This window comes from Rhinopithecus bieti, unplaced genomic scaffold, assembly GCF_001698545.2.
Source record: "Rhinopithecus bieti isolate Rb0 unplaced genomic scaffold, ASM169854v2 scaffold_20477, whole genome shotgun sequence".
Lineage (NCBI taxonomy): Eukaryota > Metazoa > Chordata > Mammalia > Primates > Cercopithecidae > Rhinopithecus > Rhinopithecus bieti.
This window is the reverse complement of record NW_016810038.1, coordinates 2,965,670-2,988,173: the sequence shown is the minus strand read 5'-3', so window position 1 is coordinate 2,988,173 and position 22,504 is coordinate 2,965,670. Positions and strand designations below refer to the sequence as shown.

The 22,504-nt window shown below is 47.5% G+C and overlaps 2 protein-coding genes across 2 annotated transcripts in view; one reads left to right on the top strand and one right to left on the bottom strand.

Moving 5' to 3' along the window:
* Positions 1-10,896: 10,896 nt before the first annotated feature.
* TUBB1 (tubulin beta 1 class VI) lies at positions 10,897-18,528 on the top strand. Its single transcript, XM_017891182.1, has 4 exons — positions 10,897-11,222; positions 14,765-14,873; positions 15,403-15,513; positions 15,617-18,528. Exons 1-4 carry the CDS (start codon positions 11,166-11,168, stop codon positions 16,693-16,695), a joined length of 1,356 nt encoding a protein of 451 aa, XP_017746671.1. The 5' UTR covers positions 10,897-11,165; the 3' UTR covers positions 16,696-18,528.
* Positions 18,529-20,440: 1,912 nt separating this feature from the next.
* The window catches only part of ATP5F1E (ATP synthase F1 subunit epsilon), a 5,176-nt gene continuing 3,112 nt past the window's right edge, over positions 20,441-22,504 (bottom strand). The window contains exons 2-3 of the mRNA XM_017891186.1: positions 22,053-22,179; positions 20,441-20,605 (exon numbers count right to left, since the gene is read on the bottom strand). Coding sequence (XP_017746675.1) covers positions 22,056-22,179 — 124 coding nt within the window. The 3' untranslated portion in view covers positions 20,441-20,605; positions 22,053-22,055. The remainder of the gene's footprint in view (positions 20,606-22,052; positions 22,180-22,504) is intronic.

Genomic DNA, 22,504 nt, shown 5'->3' with positions numbered 1-22,504 from the left:
TGATGTGTCTCTTGTTTGTTTGGCAAGTTGCTCATGGAAACCATTAGTGTCCATCAGTCATCAGAAGGCGGGGTGGGGTGGCCATCCTGAGAGAAGCGCCCCAAAGTTGAGCTGGCGGTGGGGGTGGAAGCCAGGCCTCCCAGCCTCTGGGCATAAAAGGAGTGGAAAGAGAATTGCCAATAGGGGGCTTTCTTCCGCTCATGTCAACTCTCTGGCCTCCCTGACTACAGGAGCTGGGTCCTTGTGAGGAAGAAATCCAGACACAGCTGCCCCTGCTGGGTCATCAGGTGGCATCTACCAAAGCGGCCGGTTTTTGGCCTCTTCTAAAGAAAAAGCTAAGAACTCACAAAATTTTGTGGTAAGAGACATTGTGCCCCCACCCTCCAAGGACCCATAGACTGTTATGATCCAGGTGCTATGAAGTCCAACAGCACATTCTACAGCCTGAGAAACAAGCCTGGAGACGGGAGGGCCCCTTGTGCTTGGCCTCTGGTGCCTGAGCTGTGATGTCCTGGACCCTCATCCCTGAATCTGGGTGAAAAGGCACCCAAGGTGTAAGCTTCTCTTTCCTGTAGCATGGGGAGAGCTGGGGTGCTCTGAAGATGCTCCGAGACTCTCCAAGCAGGTCCAGTGCATGTAGAAGGTATCAAGGCAGGCAGGTCCAGCAAGGCAGGCACACGGACCCCTGCAGTCACATGGGGCCCCAAGTCCTGAAGTGTAATGCAGAGCTGAACAAGGGCCTCTCCAGGTTCACTGTGCCCTGGGTCCCACAAATTATGCAGCTGGGTCTGATGACAGCAGCCGCACCTGCTGCATCACAAGTCCTGTACATCACCCGCTTTCAGCCCAGAGCCTCTGGCAAATCAAACTCACAAACAAGGGTTAGGAGGAGGGATGAGACGGTCAGGGAGGGAATAAACAGTCACAGTGCTGCTCCCGAATATGCTGGCACAAGGCTTAGTTTATCTGGGGAGCTCCGAAGAGGAGACTCTCCGGATTTACCCTATTGAAAGTTGGTTAAAGGGAAGGATATTTTTAGGCTGGTAACAAAAAGGACATCCAAAGTTGACAAGTTGTGGCCCCTGGGTTTCCCTAACATAGAAGCAATTCAAGATCAGAATCTGATGGAAGAACAGGGCAGGAAGAGAGGGAGGGAGTCCATCCATTTGAAATCATCACCTCACCTTCCCTTCCCTTCCCTTTTCTTTTCTTTTCTTTTCTCTTTTCTTTTCTTTTGTTACAGTCTCGCTTTGTTGCCTGGGTGAGTGCAATGGAGCAATCTCGGCTCACTGCCACCTCCGCCTCCTGGGTTCACGTGATTCTCCTGCCTCAGCCTCCTGAGTAGCTGGGATTACAGGCGCTCACCACCACACCTGGCTAACTTTTTGTATTTTTAGTACAGACGGGGTTTCACTATGTTGACCAGATTGGTCTTGAGCTCCTGACCTCGAGATCCTCCCGCCTCCACCTCCCAAAGTGCTGGGATTACAGGTGTGAGCCACCGCGCCTGGCCTAAAATCATTTTCAACCCAAGAAGGAAGGAAGGGGCCTGATCAGACTTACCTCTTCAGCGCCTTCTGATGGGTCCAACACAGCAAACCAAGCAGAGACAAGGCTCCTCATCTCTGAACCTGGCCCTGGTCGAGTGGATGAATGTATGGCTGCCACACTGCTCCGAGAAGCTGGCGGGCTGTGTCATTTTGCGGGTTACTAAAATTGTGCAGCAGAGGATCCTAAATAGGTTTTTTGTTTTTTTTTTTTTTTTGGTTTTGGGGTTTTTGTTTGTTGTTTTCGTTTTTCCCTTAACTTGATGCAAGATCTTAAACATGTTCCTTGTGGGGGCGGGGCTGGCAATGGCCACAAACCCACCCAAACTCAAATTCCAGTGCTGCTATTAGTGAAGGATGTTTAGCCGGAGGAGTTCTCTGAAGGGCACACAGATAAAGCTGGGAGGTGTCTGGGACTGGAAAAAATAGGAGGAGCACATTGGGAACCTGATAGACAGGCCACCCCAGCCGTTTCTTGCTGGGGACTGCCTGCTGGGGGTTGAGTTTAGCCCCAGAGCTGTGTCTCTCTCTCTTCAAAGCAGACTCACCTGCAGAGCAGTCTGGGGACTCTTGGAAACCGGAAAGGTGTGTTTCCTCCTGAGCTGGCTGCAGGTGCCTGCAAGGTGGTTTTGTGGATACTGACTCATCTCCTCCGGGCCGGGATCTGAGGAGGCTTGGGGCAGGGCACTTGGACCTTCCTACCTCTGAGGCCTTACTTGCCTAAGCATTGCTTCTAGCAGCCCTTTATAAGCAGTTGTGTGCCAGCACCTTCCAGCTTGGGGGCAGAATTGAGTAGGTATTTAGAGCGAGGCGTCTCCCCTGAAACCACTTTGCCTGGAAAGCTGGCACCTGCCCTGGGTTTTCCTCCCTGGAGGTAACGGAGTCATTCCTGCTCCCAGTGGTGCTTGAGGGCAGAGGGCTGAGCCAATGACATTCTAGAGGACTCTGCAACCCCATTTGATCCTTTGCACAACGCTGTGGGTGGGGGTGGGGGTGGGAAGGCAGATGCTATTACTCCATTCTACTGGTGAAAAGACTGAGCCTCTGGAGATGTCAGGAAACCTGTGCTCAGCATGAGGCTCCTGGGTGGCAGGTTCGAATCCAGTCCCTTTTTTTTTTTAACCCCATGAATTCTCCTGGAAAACACATGATCCAAGATCAGCACTCAGTTAGGCCAGGCTGGCCCACCTTCCCAACTTGGCGGAGGAGAACACAGATGAGTTTTAACTGACTGTGGAATGGCCTCGAAATCCTTTTTCTCCTTCTCCCTTTGTGCCATATTGTCTGGCTCCCACCCCGACAAGCTACAGACATTTCCTATTATTCCACATTCCTGAGTTTAGCCACATCCTGGATACCAGCATTTGTTTGGGTGGATGCCGACAATGCTCGCTAGGCTAGGCTGGTTTTGCAGGGCACAACGGTTCCCTCACCAGCTACAGGAGTTCCTCTTGATCCACTTGGTCAACGGGTCAGAGGCACTCGCTCACAGCCAGATATCTCTGCAGTGAGGGTCTTCAGATAGTGTGGGTCAGGTTTGCAATCCACCATGCCACTGTCCCCAGGCACCACCATGCATCACATCCTGGCCTGGTTGTGTTATGGGAAAGGGGATCCCAAGCCAGACCCCAAGAGAGGGTTCTTGGACCTCATGCAAGAAGGAATTCGGGGAAAGTCCATAAAGTGAAAGCAAGTTTATTAAGAAAGCAAAGGAATAAAAGAATGGCTGCTCCGCAGGCAGAGCAGCAGCATGGGAAGCTCAGCTATTTATACTTACTGTTACTTCTGGATTATACACTAAACAAGGGGTGGATTATTCATGAGTTTTCCGGAAAGGGGTGGGCAATTCCAGGAACTGAGGGTTCCTCCCCTTTTTAGACCATACAGGGTAACTTCCTGACGCTGCCATGGCATCTGTAAACTGTCATGGTGCTGGTAGGAGTTTCTCTTAGCATGCTAATGCATTATAATTAGCATATAATGAGCACTGAGGACTAACCAGAGGCCACTTTCATCGCCATCTTGGATTTGGTGGGTTTTGGCTGGCTTCTTTATCACATCCTTTTATCAGCAAGGTCTTTTTTTTTTTGTCTTGTTGTTTTGTTTTTTTGAGACAGAGTTTCGCTCTTGTTACCCAGGCTGGAGGGCAATGGCACAATCTTGGCTCACTGCAACTTCTGCCTCCTGGGGTCAAGTGATTCTGCTGCCTTAGCCTCCTGAGTAGCTGGGATTGATTACAGGCGCCTGCCACCATGCGTGGCTAATTTTTTGGCTTTTTTTTAGTAGAGATGGGGTTTCACTATGTTGGCCAGGCTGGTCTCGAACTCCTGACCTCAGGTGTTCCACCCACCTCACCCTCCCAAAGTGCTGGGATTACAGGCCTGAGCCACGGCACCCGGCCTTTCGGCAAGGTCCTGGTGACTTGTACCTTGTGCCGACCTCCTATCTCATCCTGTGACGTAGAATGCCTAACCTCCAGGGAATGCAGTCCAGTAGGTCTCAGTCTTATTTTACCCAGTCTGTATTCAAGATGGAGTCGCTGTGGTTCAAACGCCTCTGACAGTTGCACAGTGACTGGTGGTGCACACTTGCTTAGGTGTGGATGTGGCTTCTTGGGCTGACATGATGAGGGCAGCCTCATCAGCATCACCTTTGGGGCACGCCCTGTGCAGCACAGCATGTAACAGACACAGCCCACCCATGAACTCACCAGGAAGTCTTTCAAAGGGGCACTCAATGACTATTTACCCGATTGAATTTGTTTGCCCTCTAAAGTTAGGCTGTCAGCAAATATTTGTCGAGCACCTAGTATGTGCAGGCTTCTGTTTTCTTCCCCGGGGATTCGGCAGTGAACAAAGTCCCTGTCTGCAAGGACTTATGTGTTCTGCATAAGGGAACATGTGGAAAAGTAAAATGCTCAGGAGGTAGGAAGTGCTTGGAAACAGTTAAAATGGGGAACGGGAGAGACTGGGGGCGGTCTCTGGAGAAGTCTGGTCTGGGACCATTCTTTTAGGTATCCAGCGAGTTGGGATTGAATAATGAGACAGCCATGGAAGGTGCTGGAAGGAGACTCAGCAGAAGGAAGACTGTCTGCAGAGGCCTGAGAATGTGAGTGCATTGGGTAAGTGTGTGATGCACTGGGGAAAGCCTGCGGGGAGGCCATGGACAGGTGGGCTCAGCCTCCAAGCTGCAGGGACCATGCGGGCGCTCAAGGCCAGCTTCACACGGCCAGCCCACCTCTCCCCTTCCCTCCCGCTTCTGCCATCTGACAGAGGCTCTGCTGGCTTCCTTCATCCCCCACCTAATTTCCCTGCCTAGCGGGTTTCCCATCCCTGTCTCATGGGGCGTGTGCATTTTGGAAGATGTGAAGGCACATATCAACCTTCCTTTTGTAAGAGGTTTGGGTTTTCTCCCGGTTGCCACTGGCTTTCCAGGAGGGCAGTGGCTGAGAGCTGATTTCTGTTTGTAAGATCCCTCTGGTGGCTGTGGGAAGGATGCTGTGAGTGGAGACAGTTGTGGGACAGGAAGGCCCCTGGAGGGGAGAGCCACAGGTGATGGATGAGGAATGCTGCTGGGGAGAAGGGGAGAGTAGATGCATCAGGACATCCACCTGGGAGCAGGGCTTGCAGGAAGCAGTTACAGAGTGAGGAGCAGGGGACGTGAGCACCCCGGGCTCCTGGAGCCTGCCTCTTGACCCCTTGAATTGGACCCCTGGATGTAGGTGTCTGAAGACCTGCAATCCATTTCTGGTTCTGCCACATTATCCTGAGACTTGAACATGTCAATTCCTCTCTGAGCCTTAGTTTCTTCTTCTACAATGTGGTGAGAACCATCACTCGGCTCGAAGGTGGTGGCGTCCTGCAGGCTAAACGAGGGCGCACGTGGGAGACGGCCACGGCAGAGAAACTGGTCAAGACCGGCAGAGTGGGAGGCTGGTGCTGCTTTCACCCTCTAAGTCCCTGGAGGGCAGGGCCCATATTTTCTACTTTTCTGAGGTCCCTCAAAACTCATACATCAGAGATTTCTTGGACAAACATTGGGCTTGAAGAAGTATATATTTTTGTTCGATTTTAGCTCCAGGTGCTGACCCATTTTATGCTTATCTCTGTTCATGCCACAGAACATCGTCTATCACTAGCTGCAACTTCGGGAGACGGGAAAGATGTAACTGAGAAGGTTCGTGTGTCCATCTCTTTGATCTCTGCAGCAGTTCAGGGGAAGTGATGGTGGTGTGTGTGTGTGTGTGCGCGCCTGTGTGTGTTTGCAGTTCAGGGGAAGTGATGGTGGGGTGTGTGTGTGCACACGTGTATGTTTTCTCTTGTAAATCAGAGCTGCCGCAGCCTGTATGCTGTTCACCAGTGCACCCAGAGAGACAGCAAGGTGTATCCACCCTCTGGGCTTGGAGACTGGACAGGTGTGAGGAGCAGCCAGGGTCTGCCTGGTACAGGAACCATAAGCATCTCAGCTGTGGGGGAAGGTTAACACTCCTGGCTCAGTGAACACCAGCAATGTCCTCCTAGTCCCTCTCCTCTTGTAGTTAGTTATTCATCCTCCTAGAACTTTCTTTTCCAGTAAGAGAACACACACCGAGGCAGGGTACAAGAAAGTGGAGCTCAGCTCCTCTGGCGGCCTGCCCACACCCGCTGAGTCACTCATAATGGCCCCTCAGATGTCATTTTCTTGCTAAGACATTTGGAATAATTTCTGGTTCTAAATCACACACAAACAGTATAATTCAACAATCTTCTCTGAGTTATTCAAGGAACTTCAATGCACTCAGAAGTGGAAGATCGGGGCGGATAAAATCAATGAATTCTCTGAGTGCTCTGTTTTTCTCTGAATTCTATTTCATTTGCCAAATGGAGGGTGGGGGCAGCTCCATCTGACCCCTGGGGATAAGTCCTGGGGGAAGTCTGGAAGCAGCCGATTCAGGGTTTCTGGGTGACACTGGTTTTTCTTATCTTCCTGGTTCTATTCCTGTAATAGACCCAAGTGTCATGCAGGAAAAGGCTTGCTGCCATGGAGCCTTCTGTGGACTGCTGTGACAGGCCACTGGAAGAGAGGGTTTCAAGCTCAGGGCTGGGCTGGTCCCGGTTGGGAATCTCAAGTGTTGTGGGCCATGGGCGTCCTCGCCACATTTGCTGGGAGGAAGCGCCTGCCCTCCGCTCTGGGGCAATGATTGCTGATCTCACCTAAATGCAGTCACCGCTAACCTGCCTTGGTCACAGCCCTTTGTAGGGAGGCAGAAAACAACTTTGTCACTCATCACAGTGGCCACTGTTAGTCACTTGCTGCAGTTCAGGACTGGGGGCGGTCACCTTCACCTGGCAAAACAGACCTTGGGGTCATGCTGGCCTCTCCAGGGGCACTGTTCGCCTATGTCCTGCACAGGGCCGGCTTCTACCAGTCCGAGGGCAAGGCAGACTGTATTCCCCACCTCATTGCTGGCACTAAGTTGGCACTCAGAGGAGAGCTGTTTCCTCTGGGGAGCAGGTACCTTCAGAAACAAGGACAAGAGAGTTGAGACGGGATGCACGGCTTTCCAGACCTGCCGCCTTTCCTGCCACTCTGTTCTGCCCAGGCATTTTCCATTGAGACAGGCCCCGATGCCCATGGCCATGTCAGGTCTGCCGCATGCTAGGTGCTCCGTCTGTAGGTGTGGAATGCAGGGGCCTGTCTGCACCGAGAGCCGCATCTCCCCCTCCCACCCTGTGAAGCCCACTTGAAAACCACCACCAGCAGCTACATGTTAGGGGTCAGCCCTGGCAGGCCCATTCCTCACACCGACTTGTGATGCGGGAACTTTAATTTCATTTTTCACGTGAAAAAATTCAGGTTTAGGGCGAAGATGAGCCCCTGGGTGGAGGAGCTGCCACTCCGCCCCTTAGGCCTTCACAGCCCAGCGTCCAAAGCTCAGCGCTCGCCTGGCCTGGATAAACATGGCCGGCGATACAGGAATCAAAGCAAACAGGGCTTCTCTCTCTTTCCTCCTTTTTGCCAACTGCCCCATTAACAGAAAAACCTTTTAAGCGCCCACCTGGAAACCTGGCTTTTTCCCCTCCCTAAGCAAACTGAGACGGCCAAGAGGAATGTGCTGCAGTGCGGAGGGTGGGTGGAGGACCCCAGCACCCTGGATCCTGCTCACATGGCAAAGAATGAACACAGGCAGGTCAGAAATGCCCCTTGGGCCCAGTCCCGCGGTCCCTGCAGCGAGGCGGTTTGTGGCCAACAGGGGCTCCTTTCAGGAGCTGGGCCACAGAAGGCCGCGGCTGCCCACCGGTCACACCTTCCCATAATAGCTCACTGCGGTTATTCCATCTAGTCTGTCCCCAAACATCCAGGTTTCTTGGAGCAGTTTATACCTTCAGCCTAGACCACCTCTTACAGCATGGAGGAAAAAGGTGACCCCACCTAGAGAAGGACACGCTCGTGAATAAACACATCACTGGCTTTAAGAACACAGCCCACTCTGAGCATCCCTGCTCAAACTTGCCCAGCTGTCGATGTGCCCTTAACAAACATTTACTGAGGCCCTGCCAGTGGATCAGGCACTTTGGGGACTCAAAGATGAAATGAGACGGACAGCTCCCAGGCTGGCGGGAGATAAGGCATGTGTATAAGTAATTAGCAAACAGGGCTGTGTGTGGCACTGCAGGTTCAAGTGCTCTGGTCCCCAGGAGGGGAGGTGTCTCTGGCGAAGGAACCGCCTGCGGGAAGATCATGGAGCTGTCTTTGATCTTTGGAGGAGTCTGATAGGCAGGGGCCCCTGGGTGGGGAGGGAGGCTGGGGAGAGCTCGCGGGGACAGAGAGAAGGGGGAAAAGAGGTCGAGGCATGCCGGGAGAGAGGCTGGAAGTGAGGGAAGATGGGCTAACATTTATGGAAACAGAATGGTCTGTTCTTAATTTTAAAATAGTCTGTGTTAATTTCTGAAAAATACTGCTGAGGACCTATGAATATCCTCCTCTTGAATTTGCACATTCTTCTCTTTACCTTTGGGCAGGGAGGAGGGCTGACTGGACCGGAAGCATCTGTGAGTCATGTGACATTCAGGTTTGAGCACAAAAAAGTTCCAAACTTAAGAGAAACATTGCAAGGGTTCTAATCTTGTGCTAACTTTGAAGATTCAGCAATTGTTACCACTTTGCCCCTTTACTTAACTGCTGTCTCTCTGTTTATCACATTATTGTGGTCGTGGAACTGGTTCAGAGTAAGCTGCCAGCATCACAATGACCTTGAAGTACAGTGCTTCATAATATGGGATCTCCTGGAAACAAGGACTTCCACTTAGAACCACCATGCCATGATCAAAGTCAAGAAATGGAACACTGATACAATACTATTTTCCAGTATACACAGTTCTTATTTGAATTTTGACAATTATCCTCACACCATCCTCTATAGGAGCTCTCTTCCCCGGTCCTGGATCCAGCCCAGGATCACGGGGTGCACTGTCAGTACTCAAGGGCAGCCTGGGATCTACACACTAGACAGAGGTGAGAAGCAGTCCCAGTCCGGGCACTCTTAGGACAGAGTGCTCTCTTCTTCCCCACCTCTAGGTTTCTCTTCTGGTTTATAGCTCAGGCCCTTTGGCTGTGTGTTTGAGCTCCTTTGCAAGTAAGCAGAAGCGATTTCCCCCAGACACTCCATCGCTAGCAACTTTCCTGATTGTGTTCCTGACCTCACATCCTGGGCCCCACCAGGCCTGTAGAGGGAACACAAGGTTTAGGAGTCAAACCTGGGCTTGGGGTACAGGAAGCACAGGCTCCTCATGGATCAGGCTGGGCTCCAATGCTCCAACCAAGGTCACGGGTCTGGCGAGAGGCAGGGGAGGGAAGGACCTCCAGGCTTCTGGCTCTGAGTTCAGCAGTCTTGCCTTGAGTCCCTGTCCTGAGAGATGGTGTCCTTGAGCTGCTCCAGAGCTAGCAGTGCTCTCTTCCTAAGTAAGCCAGAGTTCCAAGAGTGCAGGATCTGGCCGCATCTACCTCCTTCATTCCCTTGTCCGCAGCACCCAAGGTGAGCCCAGCGTATGACAGGTCCCCTTCCATAGCCATTCAAGGAATGGGGGCAACCTCAGGGTGCCCGGCAGACGCTAAAGAGGCCTCAAGAGGCAGGTGCTCACTGGGTGGTGGTTGTCCACATCCTCAGGGCTTCAGGAGACCTTGCCCTGTACCTGCCCACCTGCACCTTGAGAGTTCAACAGGCACAAGGCAGTGCCTACCAGCTCTCCCCTTCTGAGTCAGTCTCTCACGCCTTCTCGGGGAGTCCATTCCCCATCTTCTTTGGAAGTGTCCACCTTCTCTCCCCCAGGTGGTGGGGAACTGCCATCCTCCTGCGCAAGGATATGGAGCTGGTGTTTGGCCTGGATGCTCTTGCCTGGTTGGAGGTAATAAAGCCTAGGGCTGGCTTTCGACGTTGATAGAAGCTTGGTGGCAGGGGATGTACTGAGGACCAGGAGACAGAACAGCTGCTTTCAAGCTGCTGAGTACCCAGCCTGCTGCCACTTAAGTACTGCGTGTGAGGGAATGCAATTTTTTTTTTTTTTTGACAGAGTGTTGCTCTGTTGCGCAGCCTGGAGTGCAGTGGCGTGATCGTGGCTCACTACAACCTCTGCCTCTCAGGTTCAAGCAATTCTCCTGCTGCAGTCTCCTGAGTAGTTGGGACTACATGTGTGTGCCACCACACCTGGCTAATATTTCTATTTTTAGTAGAGATGGGGTTTTGCCATGTTGGCCAGACTGGTCTTGAACTCCTGACTTCCGGTGATCTGCCCATCTTGGCCTCCCAAAGTGCTGGGATTACAGGAGTGAGCCACCACGCCCAACTCTAAGGGAATGCAGTTGGGAGTCCATTTTGCTCTTGGAGAATTCAGGGTCTGGTAAAGGGACCCTATGGCAAATAGTAAGACCCCAGACACCATGACGGGAGAGACGGAACGACAGAGCGGGAGCTGGGAAGGCGCAGCCCAGCCCTGGCATGGACAGGGCAGGGGTCCAAGAGGCCTGCAGGACACTGCAGAGTAACTTGCAGACAGGGCGAGAAAGGGCATGTGGGGGAGGGGCGGGCAGACAGTGCCTGATGCAGGCAATTCTGGGACCTGTGAGGCCTAGCTGTGAAGTCTCCCGCTGCGTCGGGGCACGGGGCTTCTGGGGACCAAAGTCTTGAAAAGGGCCCGGGAAGTTGGACAGGGAAAGCCCTTGGAGGTGGTCTGGTTACCGGGGTAAGCTAGGAGCCAGAGTCATCACACCACAGGCATCAGGGCCAGCATGGGCACCTAGAAGCCTGCAAACAGTGCCAGCCTCCAGGCACTGAGGCGGCCTTTAATCTTGCACTCACTCTCTAGGAAATGATGAGGCAGTATTCTGTGTCGAGAGAGGAAAAACACCACCTTCCAAAAGCATGACAGGCAGAAAGCAGAGAAGGGCCAGGACTGGCTGAGGGCGGGGAACTGGGCCTCTGGGGTGGACACACTCTTGGTCACATTGCGAGGGTAGCTTAGTTGGCCAGTCCCACCACTGCCGTGACCACAGTTGTGTTGGGCTCACACCAGTGAACCGAGGCTCTGGATTCTGAGAGTCCGAGGATTCCGTGAAGATCTCAGACTTGGGCTCAGAGCAAGGATGCGTGAAATTGTCCATATTCAGATTGGCCAGTGTGGCAACCAGATCGGAGCCAAGGTAAGTAACGTCTGGCTACTAATCCTAGCTTTGCCACAGTCCACAGAGGCAGACAACCAAGAAAATACCCTAAGTTAGCAGGGAAGACAATGAGTCGAGCAGATTTCATGTACTTGCTAAGTATCAGACAATGCCTTTGGGCTTTAAAAAAATTCTTAAAAAAGAATTTCACACGGGAAAAGAAGGAAACAATCTTTAAAGAGCCACAAGACACATGAAGGGCTTACAGTGTTAATTTAGTTAATGTTAATTGTACCCATAGACACCTATGGACACATGCCAACCATTACGTTAGATAATATGCTTACCGTCTTTTTCTTTGCCCATTCTGTTGCCCAGGCTGGAGTAGTGTGGCAGAATCATGGCTCACCACAGCCTCAACCTCCTGGGCTCAAGCTATTCTCCTGCCTCAGCCTCCTGAGTAGCTGAGATTATAGGCATGCACCACTATGCCTGGCTAATTTTTCAATTTTTTTTGAGAGACAGGGATCTCACTTTGTTGCCCAGGCTGGTCTTGAACTCATGGGCTCAAGTGATCTCCCGCCTCCGACTTCCAAAGTGATGGGGTGACAGGTGTAAGCCACCGCGTGTGGCACTTTTATCATCTTTTATTTTTTTGAGATGGAGTTTTGCTCTTGTTGCCCAGGCTGGAATGCAATGGCGTGATCTCGGCTCACTGCAACCTCCACTTCCTGGGTTCAAGTGATTCTCCTGCCTCAGCCTCCCCAGTAGCTGGGATTACAGGCACCTGCCACCATGTCTGGCTAATATTGTATTTTTAGTAGAGATGGGGTTTCATCATGTTGGGCAGGCTGGTCTCGAACTCCTGACCTCAGGTGATGTGCCCGCCTTAGCCTCCCCAAGTGCTGGGATTATAGGTGTGAGCCACTGTACCTGGCCTACTTTTATCATCTTAACAATGAACTTCTCATATCTAGAAACAGTAATTTGTCTCAAAACAGCTTTTTGAAGTTTTTTGAGAAACTTTCTATACCCTGTCACTATGGTGTCTTTTCCCTCCCCTCTCATGTTTATTATAACCCTTAAAAAAAATCAATTACTGTTTTATTACTATGCAATTGAAAATGTAAGAGACAGACCTAAAATAAAGTTTTTGTGTACAGTAACATCATTAATTAAAATACACTGCCTGGAATATAAATGAGTTTTTCTCTCCCTTGCCCCCCTGCTTAAAATGTTCTACCAAGTATGTAACTTACTTGGCCAACCCCAAGAACACAGATGCCCGAGCCCAGGATCTCCAATCTTGATTTTAAGATGGCCAACTGCACTGAGAAAATTTACCGTGTTCTCTTTGCTATTGTGAAGTTACTTTTACTAATATGAGATGCATTAAAGGTAAGGTTTTAAAACACCCACATGCATCATCCATCAATGACACTTGGTTTGCTTCTGCCTTTTGGCTACTGCGAGTAATGCTGCTAGGGAACAACGAAGACGGTTAAATGCAGGTGTTTTAAATCCGGGGCAAGGAAGTCACCATTCCTCCATGCCTCAGGGGTGAGACATTCATAACTAACACACAGAGAAGTGGGAGGCAGGAGCCCTGCTGCTCTGAAGCTGGAAGATAACACAGAAAGGGGCCCTCGAGAGACTGTTGGGTTCAGATAGGGTCTTAGCTCTCACTCTAGAATTGTGTTGTCTGGCGTTGAGAGTCCTGGCTGACTCATCATTTAGAGCCATAAGAACTTTAAGACACATTTAATTTGGGGTATCTTAGAACTTGAATTTATTTATTCTTCCACTCCCTGAACAGTGCTGGCAGTTTACCACGAACTAGTGCCTTGTTATTAAGACCATGGCCAGAGCAGCGCTGTCATTTACAAGATACGGTTGGAGTTTTAAACATACCCTTGGGGATTTTAATGTATGTGAATACATTTTCTTTCTTTTTTTTTTTTTGAGACGGAGTCTCACTCTGTCGCCCGGGCTGGAGTGCAGTGGCCGGATCTCAGCTCACTGCAAGCTCCGCCCCCCGGGTTTACGCCATTCTCCTGCCTCAGCCTCCCGAGTAGCTGGGACTACAGGCGCCCGCCACCTCGCCCGGCCAGTTTCTTGTATTTTCAGTAGAGACGGGGTTTCACCGTGTTAGCCAGGATGGTCTCGATCTCCTGACCTCGTGATCCGCCCGTCTCGGCCTCCCAAAGTGCTGGGATTACAGGCCTTGAGCCACCACGCCTTGGGCCGTGAATACATTTTCATTGCATTTGAATATGTTTCTTTCTCCTTTCAGGGTGATCAGAAGGAGTCTTCCCAGTAACTGTTTTCCATATAGAGTTTTGGCATGTATCTATTATATACCTACTGTGTATGTGATTGGAATTGGCTGTTATGTTTCAAATAGTTACTTATGAGGACAAACAATGCGTTAATTTTCAGTTATGTGTACACCTGATCATCAAAAATGCACATTCTGCCGGGCGCGTGGCTCATGCCTGTAATACTAAGCACTTTGGGGAGGCCGGGAGGCAGGTTGGGATCACCTGAGCGTCAGGCAGTTGAGACCGCCTGGCCAAACATGCAACCCGTCTCTACTAAAAAACGCAAAGCAAAAATTAGCTAGGCATGGTGGTAAACGCCTGTAATCCCAGCTACTTGAGAGGCTGAGGCAGAAGAGTTGCTTGAACCCAGGAGGTGGAAGTTGCAGTGAGCCAAGATTGTGCCACTGCACTCCAGCCTAGGTGACAAGAGTGAAACTCTTGTCTCAAAAAAAAAAAAAAAAAAGGCCAGGCGTGGTGGCTCACGCCTGTAATCCCAGTACTTTGGAAGGCCAAGGTGGGCAGATCACGAGGTCAAGAGATAGAGACCATCCTGGCCAACATGGTGAAACCCCGTGTCTACTAAAAATACAAAAATTAGCTGGGCATGGTGGCACATGCCTGTAGTCCCAGCTACTTCAGGAGGCTGAGGCAGGAGAATTGCTTGAACCCAGGAGGTGGAGGTTGCAGTGAGCCAGGATCACGCCACTGTATTCCAGCCTGGTAACAGAGCAAGACTCTGTCTAAAAAAAAAAAAAAAGTGCTAATTACTTAAAATCATGCACACAGGTCCAAGTTATGGATTGCTTGGAAAAGTTCATGAAAATAAATCCCCAAAGTGAAATGAGATATTATTGTGAAATCAGATAAGAATTCAGTTTATTTTCCTGTAATGGAATCTATACTTTACAAGCTTGGAGCACTATAAGGAGAAATTAGAGGTATATTGACATTAAAATCTAAACAACAGCGCTAATATATGTATAATGGCCTGAGTTTAATAGGAGGAAAATCTGATTTAGTATTCTGTGTTTGACATTTTATTTAAGGAGTTCAGGTGGGGAGAAAATGCAGTCTTCATATTACTTCATATTGCTTAGTAGAGGCAAAAAGTGAATGCCATGGTTATGAAAAGGTCCAAAAAGAATGTCTTGGGGAGGGTCAGGCAACCCCAGGGAAACAGGCCTGGGGGTGCTAACTTTCTCTCTGGTTAACACAGCCTTTTTCTGGATCCGTTTACTCTGACCTTCCTCCTGCTTTCAGTTCTGGGAGATGATTGGTGAGGAGCACGGGATCGACTTGGCTGGGAGTGACCGCGGGGCCTCTGCCTTGCAGCTGGAGAGAATCAGCGTGTACTACAATGAAGCCTACGGTAGGACTGGCAGGGCTCTGGGAGCAGTGGTCCCGCAACTGGGAACATAAGCAGAGGAAGGGCAGAGGCTCAGGAGATGGAAATGTCAAAGCAGTGATGTCTAGGTTCAGGGAGGCGACAGGCAGGGCAGCAGCAGGATCCCAGAGTGGTGGGTCCCCAACCCTTGGTCAAGAGGCAGGACTGGGGAAGGAGCTGCTGGATGGGGCACACACCTTAACACAAGCAGGTCAAGTACTCACTTCCCTTTGTGGCTTCACAAATGAAACCAGAATCATTTCCAATGCGAAGAAAGAGAATCTCTGTCACTGGCAATACCACAGAGCAGACGATGGAAATTGTTTCTTGGGTATTCTATAGATTTGTGGTATTGTTGTTGGGGTAAAAAATATGTTACTCAAATCTCAACCTACCAAGGGCCCCTTTCTAGAATATCCATGAAGTTTTTGGACCAGTATCACAAAGTTCTATTTTGATAAAACATTAACTTTTAGAAAAACAAGTAGGCTGACTTTTCCTATTTTCTACACAGGTAGGAAATATGTGCCCCGAGCAGTCTTGGTGGACCTAGAACCTGGGACGATGGACAGCATTCGATCTAGCAAATTAGGAGCCCTCTTTCAACCTGACAGTTTTGTTCATGGTAGGTTTTTCCAGAAGGTTCCACCAGGAGCAGGGGGGATGCCTTACTGGTGCCCTTCTCGTTTCACTTTTCTTCCCCTGCTGGTTACTCTTTTTGGTCACAGGTAACTCTGGAGCTGGCAACAACTGGGCCAAAGGCCATTACACGGAGGGAGCCGAGCTGATTGAGAACGTGCTGGAGGTAGTGAGGCGCGAGAGTGAGAGCTGTGACTGCCTGCAGGGCTTCCAGGTCGTCCACTCCCTGGGCGGGGGCACAGGCTCCGGGATGGGCACTCTGCTCATGAACAAGATGAGAGAGGAGTACCCGGACCGGATCATGAATTCCTTCAGTGTCATGCCTTCTCCCAAGGTGTCGGACACGGTGGTGGAGCCCTACAATGCAGTTCTGTCCATCCACCAGCTGATTGAGAATGCAGATGCCTGTTTCTGCATTGACAATGAGGCCCTCTATGACATTTGCTTCCGTACCCTGAAGCTGACGACACCCACCTACGGGGATCTCAACCACCTGGTGTCCTTGACTATGAGCGGCATAACCACCTCCCTCCGGTTCCCGGGTCAGCTCAACGCAGACCTGCGCAAGCTGGCAGTGAACATGGTCCCCTTCCCCCGCCTGCACTTCTTTATACCTGGCTTTGCCCCGCTCACAGCCCAGGGCAGCCAGCAGTACCGAGCCCTCTCCGTGGCTGAGCTTACCCAGCAGATGTTTGACGCCCGCAATACCATGGCTGCCTGTGACCCCCGCCGTGGCCGCTACCTCACAGTGGCCTGCATATTCCGGGGCAAGATGTCCACCAAGGAAGTGGACCAGCAACTGCTCTCCGTGCAGACCAGAAACAGCAGCTGTTTTGTGGAGTGGATTCCCAACAATGTCAAGGTGGCCGTCTGCGACATCCCGCCCCGGGGGCTGAGCATGGCTGCCACCTTCATTGGCAACAACACGGCCATCCAAGAGATCTTTAACAGGGTCTCTGAGCATTTCTCAGCCATGTTCAAGAGGAAAGCTTTTGTGCACTGGTACACCAGCGAAGGGATGGACATAAGCGAATTTGGGGAAGCTGAAAGTAACATCCATGATTTGGTATCCGAGTACCAACAATTTCAAGATGCCAAAGCTGTTCTAGAGGAAGATGAAGAGGTCATGGAGGAGGCAGAAATGGAGCCAGAAGATAAGGGACATTAACAGTGAGAGAAGCTGTCCCGTGGAGTTGCTTACAGAACAGTTTCTCGTTAGATGAGTGTTTCTCCTGCAGCACTCCAAAACCTATTCTGCACTGCAGCACAGTGAATGATACGCACTCATCATTAGCTTCGACACAGGGACTGCGGGAGACAGGTGGGGAACAGCTGACAGGCATTAGGGTCTTTGCTGACATTTACTAACCTTGAAGAGTTTGACATTCAATGCATACTTATTAACTTAAAAAAACAGCAAATTTATTGTAAAGTGCTCCCTTTGTTTCAAAGTGTTCACTGAGTATTTTATTACATGCCCTGTGCCAGGCATGCAGACTACACGTGTGGATTTGCAGGAAGCCACTGGAGTTGTTGTTAACATTTTTAAACTTTAGCAGCACTGATAAGCACCCTGGAATCCTCACTTGGTATCCGAGGGTTACTAAGACTCTTCCCTTAGGTTCTTTCCTTTGAGCAAACACTGCCTGCCATCCTGCCTTCCTGTGCCTGCCATCCTCCAGAAGAGCCAGGTGCCTAACTAGTACATGGGGAGCTACAGAGCCAAGGTCAATGTGAGTCAACATCCACTAGAAATATCTATGTTGTGTAGACCTGTGCGCAAACATGCTAACTGGAAAAGAGGAAAAAAGAAAAGCCACAATCCTCTCCACAAAAACACCTGGTCCAAACATGAAAAACAAAAAGACAAGCAAAACGACAGAACTGCAGTCCTCTGATCTTTATTTCTGAAGCGCTAGCCTTTAACATATACGTTTATATAGTTTAAATTTCTTACTACTGTTAGATCCCAGTAATTCATTAATAATCATCCTTGGTTTTCCTTTTAAAGGCTCTTTTGAAATGCTCTTTTCACTTTCATTCAGCCATCACCCCCCAAAATGCTCTGCAGCCTCTCTGCTCTGAGAAACGGCACACCATCCGCTCGGCAACCATTCAAATGCAGGAATTAAGCAGCAATGGCTGCAGTGTCCTTCTCAGTTACAGAGGACATCGTCTCATTAGGGAACTTTTACAGTTCAAATTAATTTGCAGAAGTTGCCATAAATGTTTGCATAATGACACAGCTTTAACCACTACATGATTTTAATCTGCTCACATTACAACAGGACCAAATACACAAGAGCGTAATCAAATCATCCGTAACTTCTTAATTACAGTTTACCTATTTCTGACATGCAGCACTGCCATCTCTTCCAGCACCATCAGGGTTTTAATGGCCCTCTAGAATTACCACTGAGATACACTATTTGATCCATGGATAACGGGTAATGGGAAAATGCTCCGACCCTCAATGCAGTAAATATTTACTTGCAGGCAACTGGGTTCTCATCTCTTGATTTGCTTTTGTAATCGGCAATAGTAAAATAGCAGGTGGATGGATGACAGTTGCTCATTCTGAGAAACTTCACTCTTTTCACGTATGCATCATGAGGAAATACTAAATACATACCAAGAGAAAAATACCTTGCCATCGGATCATCAACAAGTCTTCTATTTACAAACTTCAAAAAACACAATGCAACAATCATGTTTTAAATGCTTTCTACTTGTGGTTCAAGAAGTACTAGATTTAGTAAGAAACTCCACCTATACACTTAGTTTGAAGTTAGTAACTTCCTGAGATGCTAAAGACTTACAGCTTGCGATTATAAAGGATTTACACATGCTTCCTCTGGTGCTTTACTTCTAAAATCTAAAAAGGCAATGAAACAGGTGTAAGGAGAGAGGGATTTAAACCTTTTAAAAAACTTTTGCTGACTTATATTACTGTAAAGATTTGTTTGCTCAATAGTAATCATTAAAGTACAAAATAATTCAATTTTAAATGGCAAAATTGCTTTATTTCAGACTAAATAAATTCCTTTTCTTGAAGCCTAACCACCCAGACTTAGTTAAAAATATTTAGAAATGCATCTCACCATCCTACTCTTTCGTATGGTAGAAATAGATTTAAAAACACAAAACACAAACTAGAAACCTAAGAAATCTGTCCCTTTTGATTTTGAAGAGCTTATTCCTTTAGCAGTATGGTTGCTACGGCGACCTCGGTCTCTCAGAGACCGAGGTCTCTGAGCACAATCACCGAATTTTAGAGCTTATCCAATTCCTTCACTTTGCTCATAAGGACTACGTGAACTAAGAGATTAACTGACAACCTCAAACATCATCCAACTAGTTAGTGGGATACTCATTAAGTTGGTCTGATTGGGGTCACCTCATCATTGGGCACAGTCATCCTGCCAGTGACCCAGCACTGCTGGAGAAAGGAAGTTTATTTCATTATACTACTGGTTCAGGATATTTACTAATCACAGAGAAAAGAGCCTCTAAGAATCTCTGCTGGACAGTAAACTTGTCTTTTACTCAGTTACTTCACTCCTTTCCATATCACAAACCCTGTCCCTAAGTCTCACCTCTCTACCCATCCGCCTCCTTAATAATATACCATCTATATACCAATAATCTACCAATCTACTATACCATCTATATACCAATAATACCCCATCTGCCTCCTTAATAAATGATTTATCTCTAATTACCGGACTGGAAATAATTTAGCCCCTTTGCCTATTAACTTTATTTGTCCTGTGTCAAAAAGGCCTGACAGCCTTTTGATTCATTTATTCCTGTTCTCTATAATGGGGGATGCTTCCTAGTACCTTAATCTTGGGGACCACAGCACTGAACTGAGGTGCCCTAACTTGCAAGCAGGAGGATGACAGCTCCGAGGCGAAGGACTCCAAGGGCTCCTAACCCGCTGTTATCCAGAGGCACCCTCTCACTCAATCGGCTCTGCCTCCCTGCTCGCGCTGTGCTGAGAATTCAGTAAAACTTACAGGTCAAGTGTTGGGACAATAAGTCATTCCCAGAAGCCGAGAACAAAGACATTCTATTCGGCTTAGCCTCGGCATTGCTGACAGTGGCCCTGAGAAATTATTGTGAGCTTAAGTACCATGTGAAAACTGGTCCTAGAATGGCGTTTCAAAATTTCCAGTTCAAATTTATTTCTCCATTCTCCTAAAACAGTTAAAATCAGGCAATTAACTTTTCAGTGGTGTTTTACTTGTCCAAGCGCTTCCAAGTTTCAAAGAAAGATAACGACATAACTTGCAACAATTTTTCATCCCTAAATAATGAATGAATGAATCACTATGGAAATATCAAGAAACTGATGTTGTGGTCACCGTGTCTCAGACCTGTAGTCAAAACTCCTAGGTTTTAATTTCAGTTTGGCTATCAACTCAATGAGCAAGTTATTCAATAGCTTTGTCTCATTTCCTAAGATCAATGCTACCAGCATCTATTCATTTATAAAACAATGTGAAAAACATTTTGTGCTTCAATTCTGGAATTGTTCTTATCTATAGGTTTTAAGTGCACAATCCAAAACGAGTACAATTTAGTATTTCTTCTTCTAATCAATGCTTTTAGTATTTAATAGTTATTTCCATTTAGGTTACTGATGACCACGTCATTATTCTGACATGGCAGCAATTCAGACATACGGAAGGGACTACAAAGCCTCAGCGACAGCAGGTAATTTTGGTCACCAATTAATGTCACGCAACAACTATTTCGAGACATTTTCAAAATCCTTTCTGAATCCCTTTGGTCACTAAATATTAAATCTGGCTTCCCCTGCTTTTAAGAAACCCTGGTTCACATGGCCATAATCATGCAGCTGTGCAGAGTTCCTTTAAAGAAGACGAAAAAGTCTGACAAACTAAAAATCAAGAGTAACAGTGAACCATACTTCAATTTATTGACATTGTCAATTTATGAACAAGACAGGATTTTTTTTTTCCCCCATGAAATGAGATCCTTTTCAATCTGCCATAACATGTGCCCACACATCTTCACCTTGGAAATGTAGCATTTCAAGCTTTAGTCAGGGTCTAGGAGGAAAAAGAAAATGCAACAGTTGCTGGCTAGTTCTCGGTTTTCTTAAAAACTCAACATGAATATAAGAAATAACTTCCTTATAGTGAACTGTATAACCATGGCTATCATTCACACTGCCTTGGCTCAGATGTAAAAAAAGCGCTGGTTGAAGTACACAGGCTTAGTCAAGCAGGCATTTCTCCGCTGAGTAAAAGTAAATACTCTCCCAGCAATAAAGAAACTACTTTGCCTTTAAAAGACACTAATATCTCCTTGTGCTAATGAGGTAGGGTCAGTAACCCCGAAGGGCATAGCAGAGAGGGGCTAAAGCTTTAAGGGGATCGACACTACTTCCTGACCCCCAGGACTTTGCAAAATCTCAGCCTTAGATGCAGTCTGGTGGCTCGGAGCCGAGTGAGGCTAAATGATTTTCTGTTAGCTTACTGTTAAAATAAAACAACCCAACATAAAACCAGGTCTCATTACTCAGAATTATGAGATTAGACAGAGAGCCCCTAGAAAAAGCGCTAAATTCAAAACACTGCATCTCCAGACTTGTAATAAAATATTTACTAATTCAAAATGAAAATGAAAAGTTAGGGGAGACAGTTTCAATAAGTAAAATTGCTCATAACCACAAGCTGCCAAAGGATTAATATTTATCACATTTCTGTGCTATTATGGGTCTGAAGCTTTTAAAAGCAAAACTAGAAAAATTAAACCTGAAAAACATCTCTGCTAATTTGCCTTGCCTACTTTTGAAATAATGTCAAGAAAGTACTTTTGAGATCAAACCACTTTTATAATTTGGAACACAGGAGTCTACACTTATCAACTGTACAGAACTTTTTATTTCATGTGAATATAACTTTACATCACCAACATCTTTGAAAAAGTAAAATGAACCAAACCCTCTGAAAACATAATAAATTAGCAAAACAGTATTCACTGCAGGTTCTTGCATATTTTATTGCTTGATGCAACAGCAGGACCCTTGCCTGTACTTGCAGTTATTATGTTCGGGAAGTAGTGGTTTGTGAGAATATTAGTAGATGTGGGGTAAATAAAAATGTAAAGAACTGTAGTTTTTTATGCTCTTGAACTGTTATGTAACTCCAATAGCAATTATAAAAGTGGGGAGTTCATCCTCCAAGTTACTTGATTTGTGCAGACAAATGAAACAGGTTTAACTATAATAAGATGGCTCTCTACCTAAGCATTGCTAAATGAATTGAAAATCAATGTGCCAATTACTTCTGCTTGTCGGGCCCAAAAGACTTTCTTTTATTTATTAGGCCACGGGACTTCTACAACCTGCATGCTTTAAATTATATTATCCCAATAACTTCCAAATACACTGACTAAAAAATGAATAGAACGCAAAATTAAAATTATTTTGGTTTTTACGGTGCTCCAAAAACTTAAGATGCAACTGCTCTTCTAAATAAATCACTAACTTACAGATTATTCCTTCTTTACTTTCACAATTTTTACGCTGCTGCCAGAAGTCTTCTCGGCATTTGCTTTGAATTCTGTCTTCAGTGCATCTCTGACTGCTTTTGCACAAATCTGGGAGTATCGGATGTAGCTGGGAGAAAATGAGAAAAAGCATATAGTTAATTATCAATATTCCAGCCAGACCAGCTGTTACTGTGCTTTCGCTTTTCTTCCTGTACTTTTTATTGTGGTTTGGTAGTACCTTATTACAGAACTGGATTTAAAATATGACTAATGCCAAAATAATCTATACAAAGAAAAGAACACTAGAAAATATGTACCAAAGTATTAATTGGTGTTTGGACAGATGATCTTTGATTTTCTTCTTTGTACTGTGTTTTCTCTTTAGTGTATAGTAACTCAAAATATAAGACGCATAAATGTTTTTAAAAATCCCACAGCACAGAAAAAAAAAA

What these genes read in the sequence shown, in the direction of transcription:
- TUBB1 (XM_017891182.1), top strand. Translation starts at nt 11,166, where the DNA reads ATGCGTGAAATTGTCCATATTCAGATTGGCCAGTGTGGCAACCAGATC. An exon ending in GTACTACAATGAAGCCTACG is followed by an intron (nt 14,874 to 15,402) that starts GTAGGACTGGCA and finishes TTTTCTACACAG; the next exon opens with GTAGGAAATATGTGCCCCGA. An exon ending in ACCTGACAGTTTTGTTCATG is followed by an intron (nt 15,514 to 15,616) that starts GTAGGTTTTTCC and finishes TTTTGGTCACAG; the next exon opens with GTAACTCTGGAGCTGGCAAC.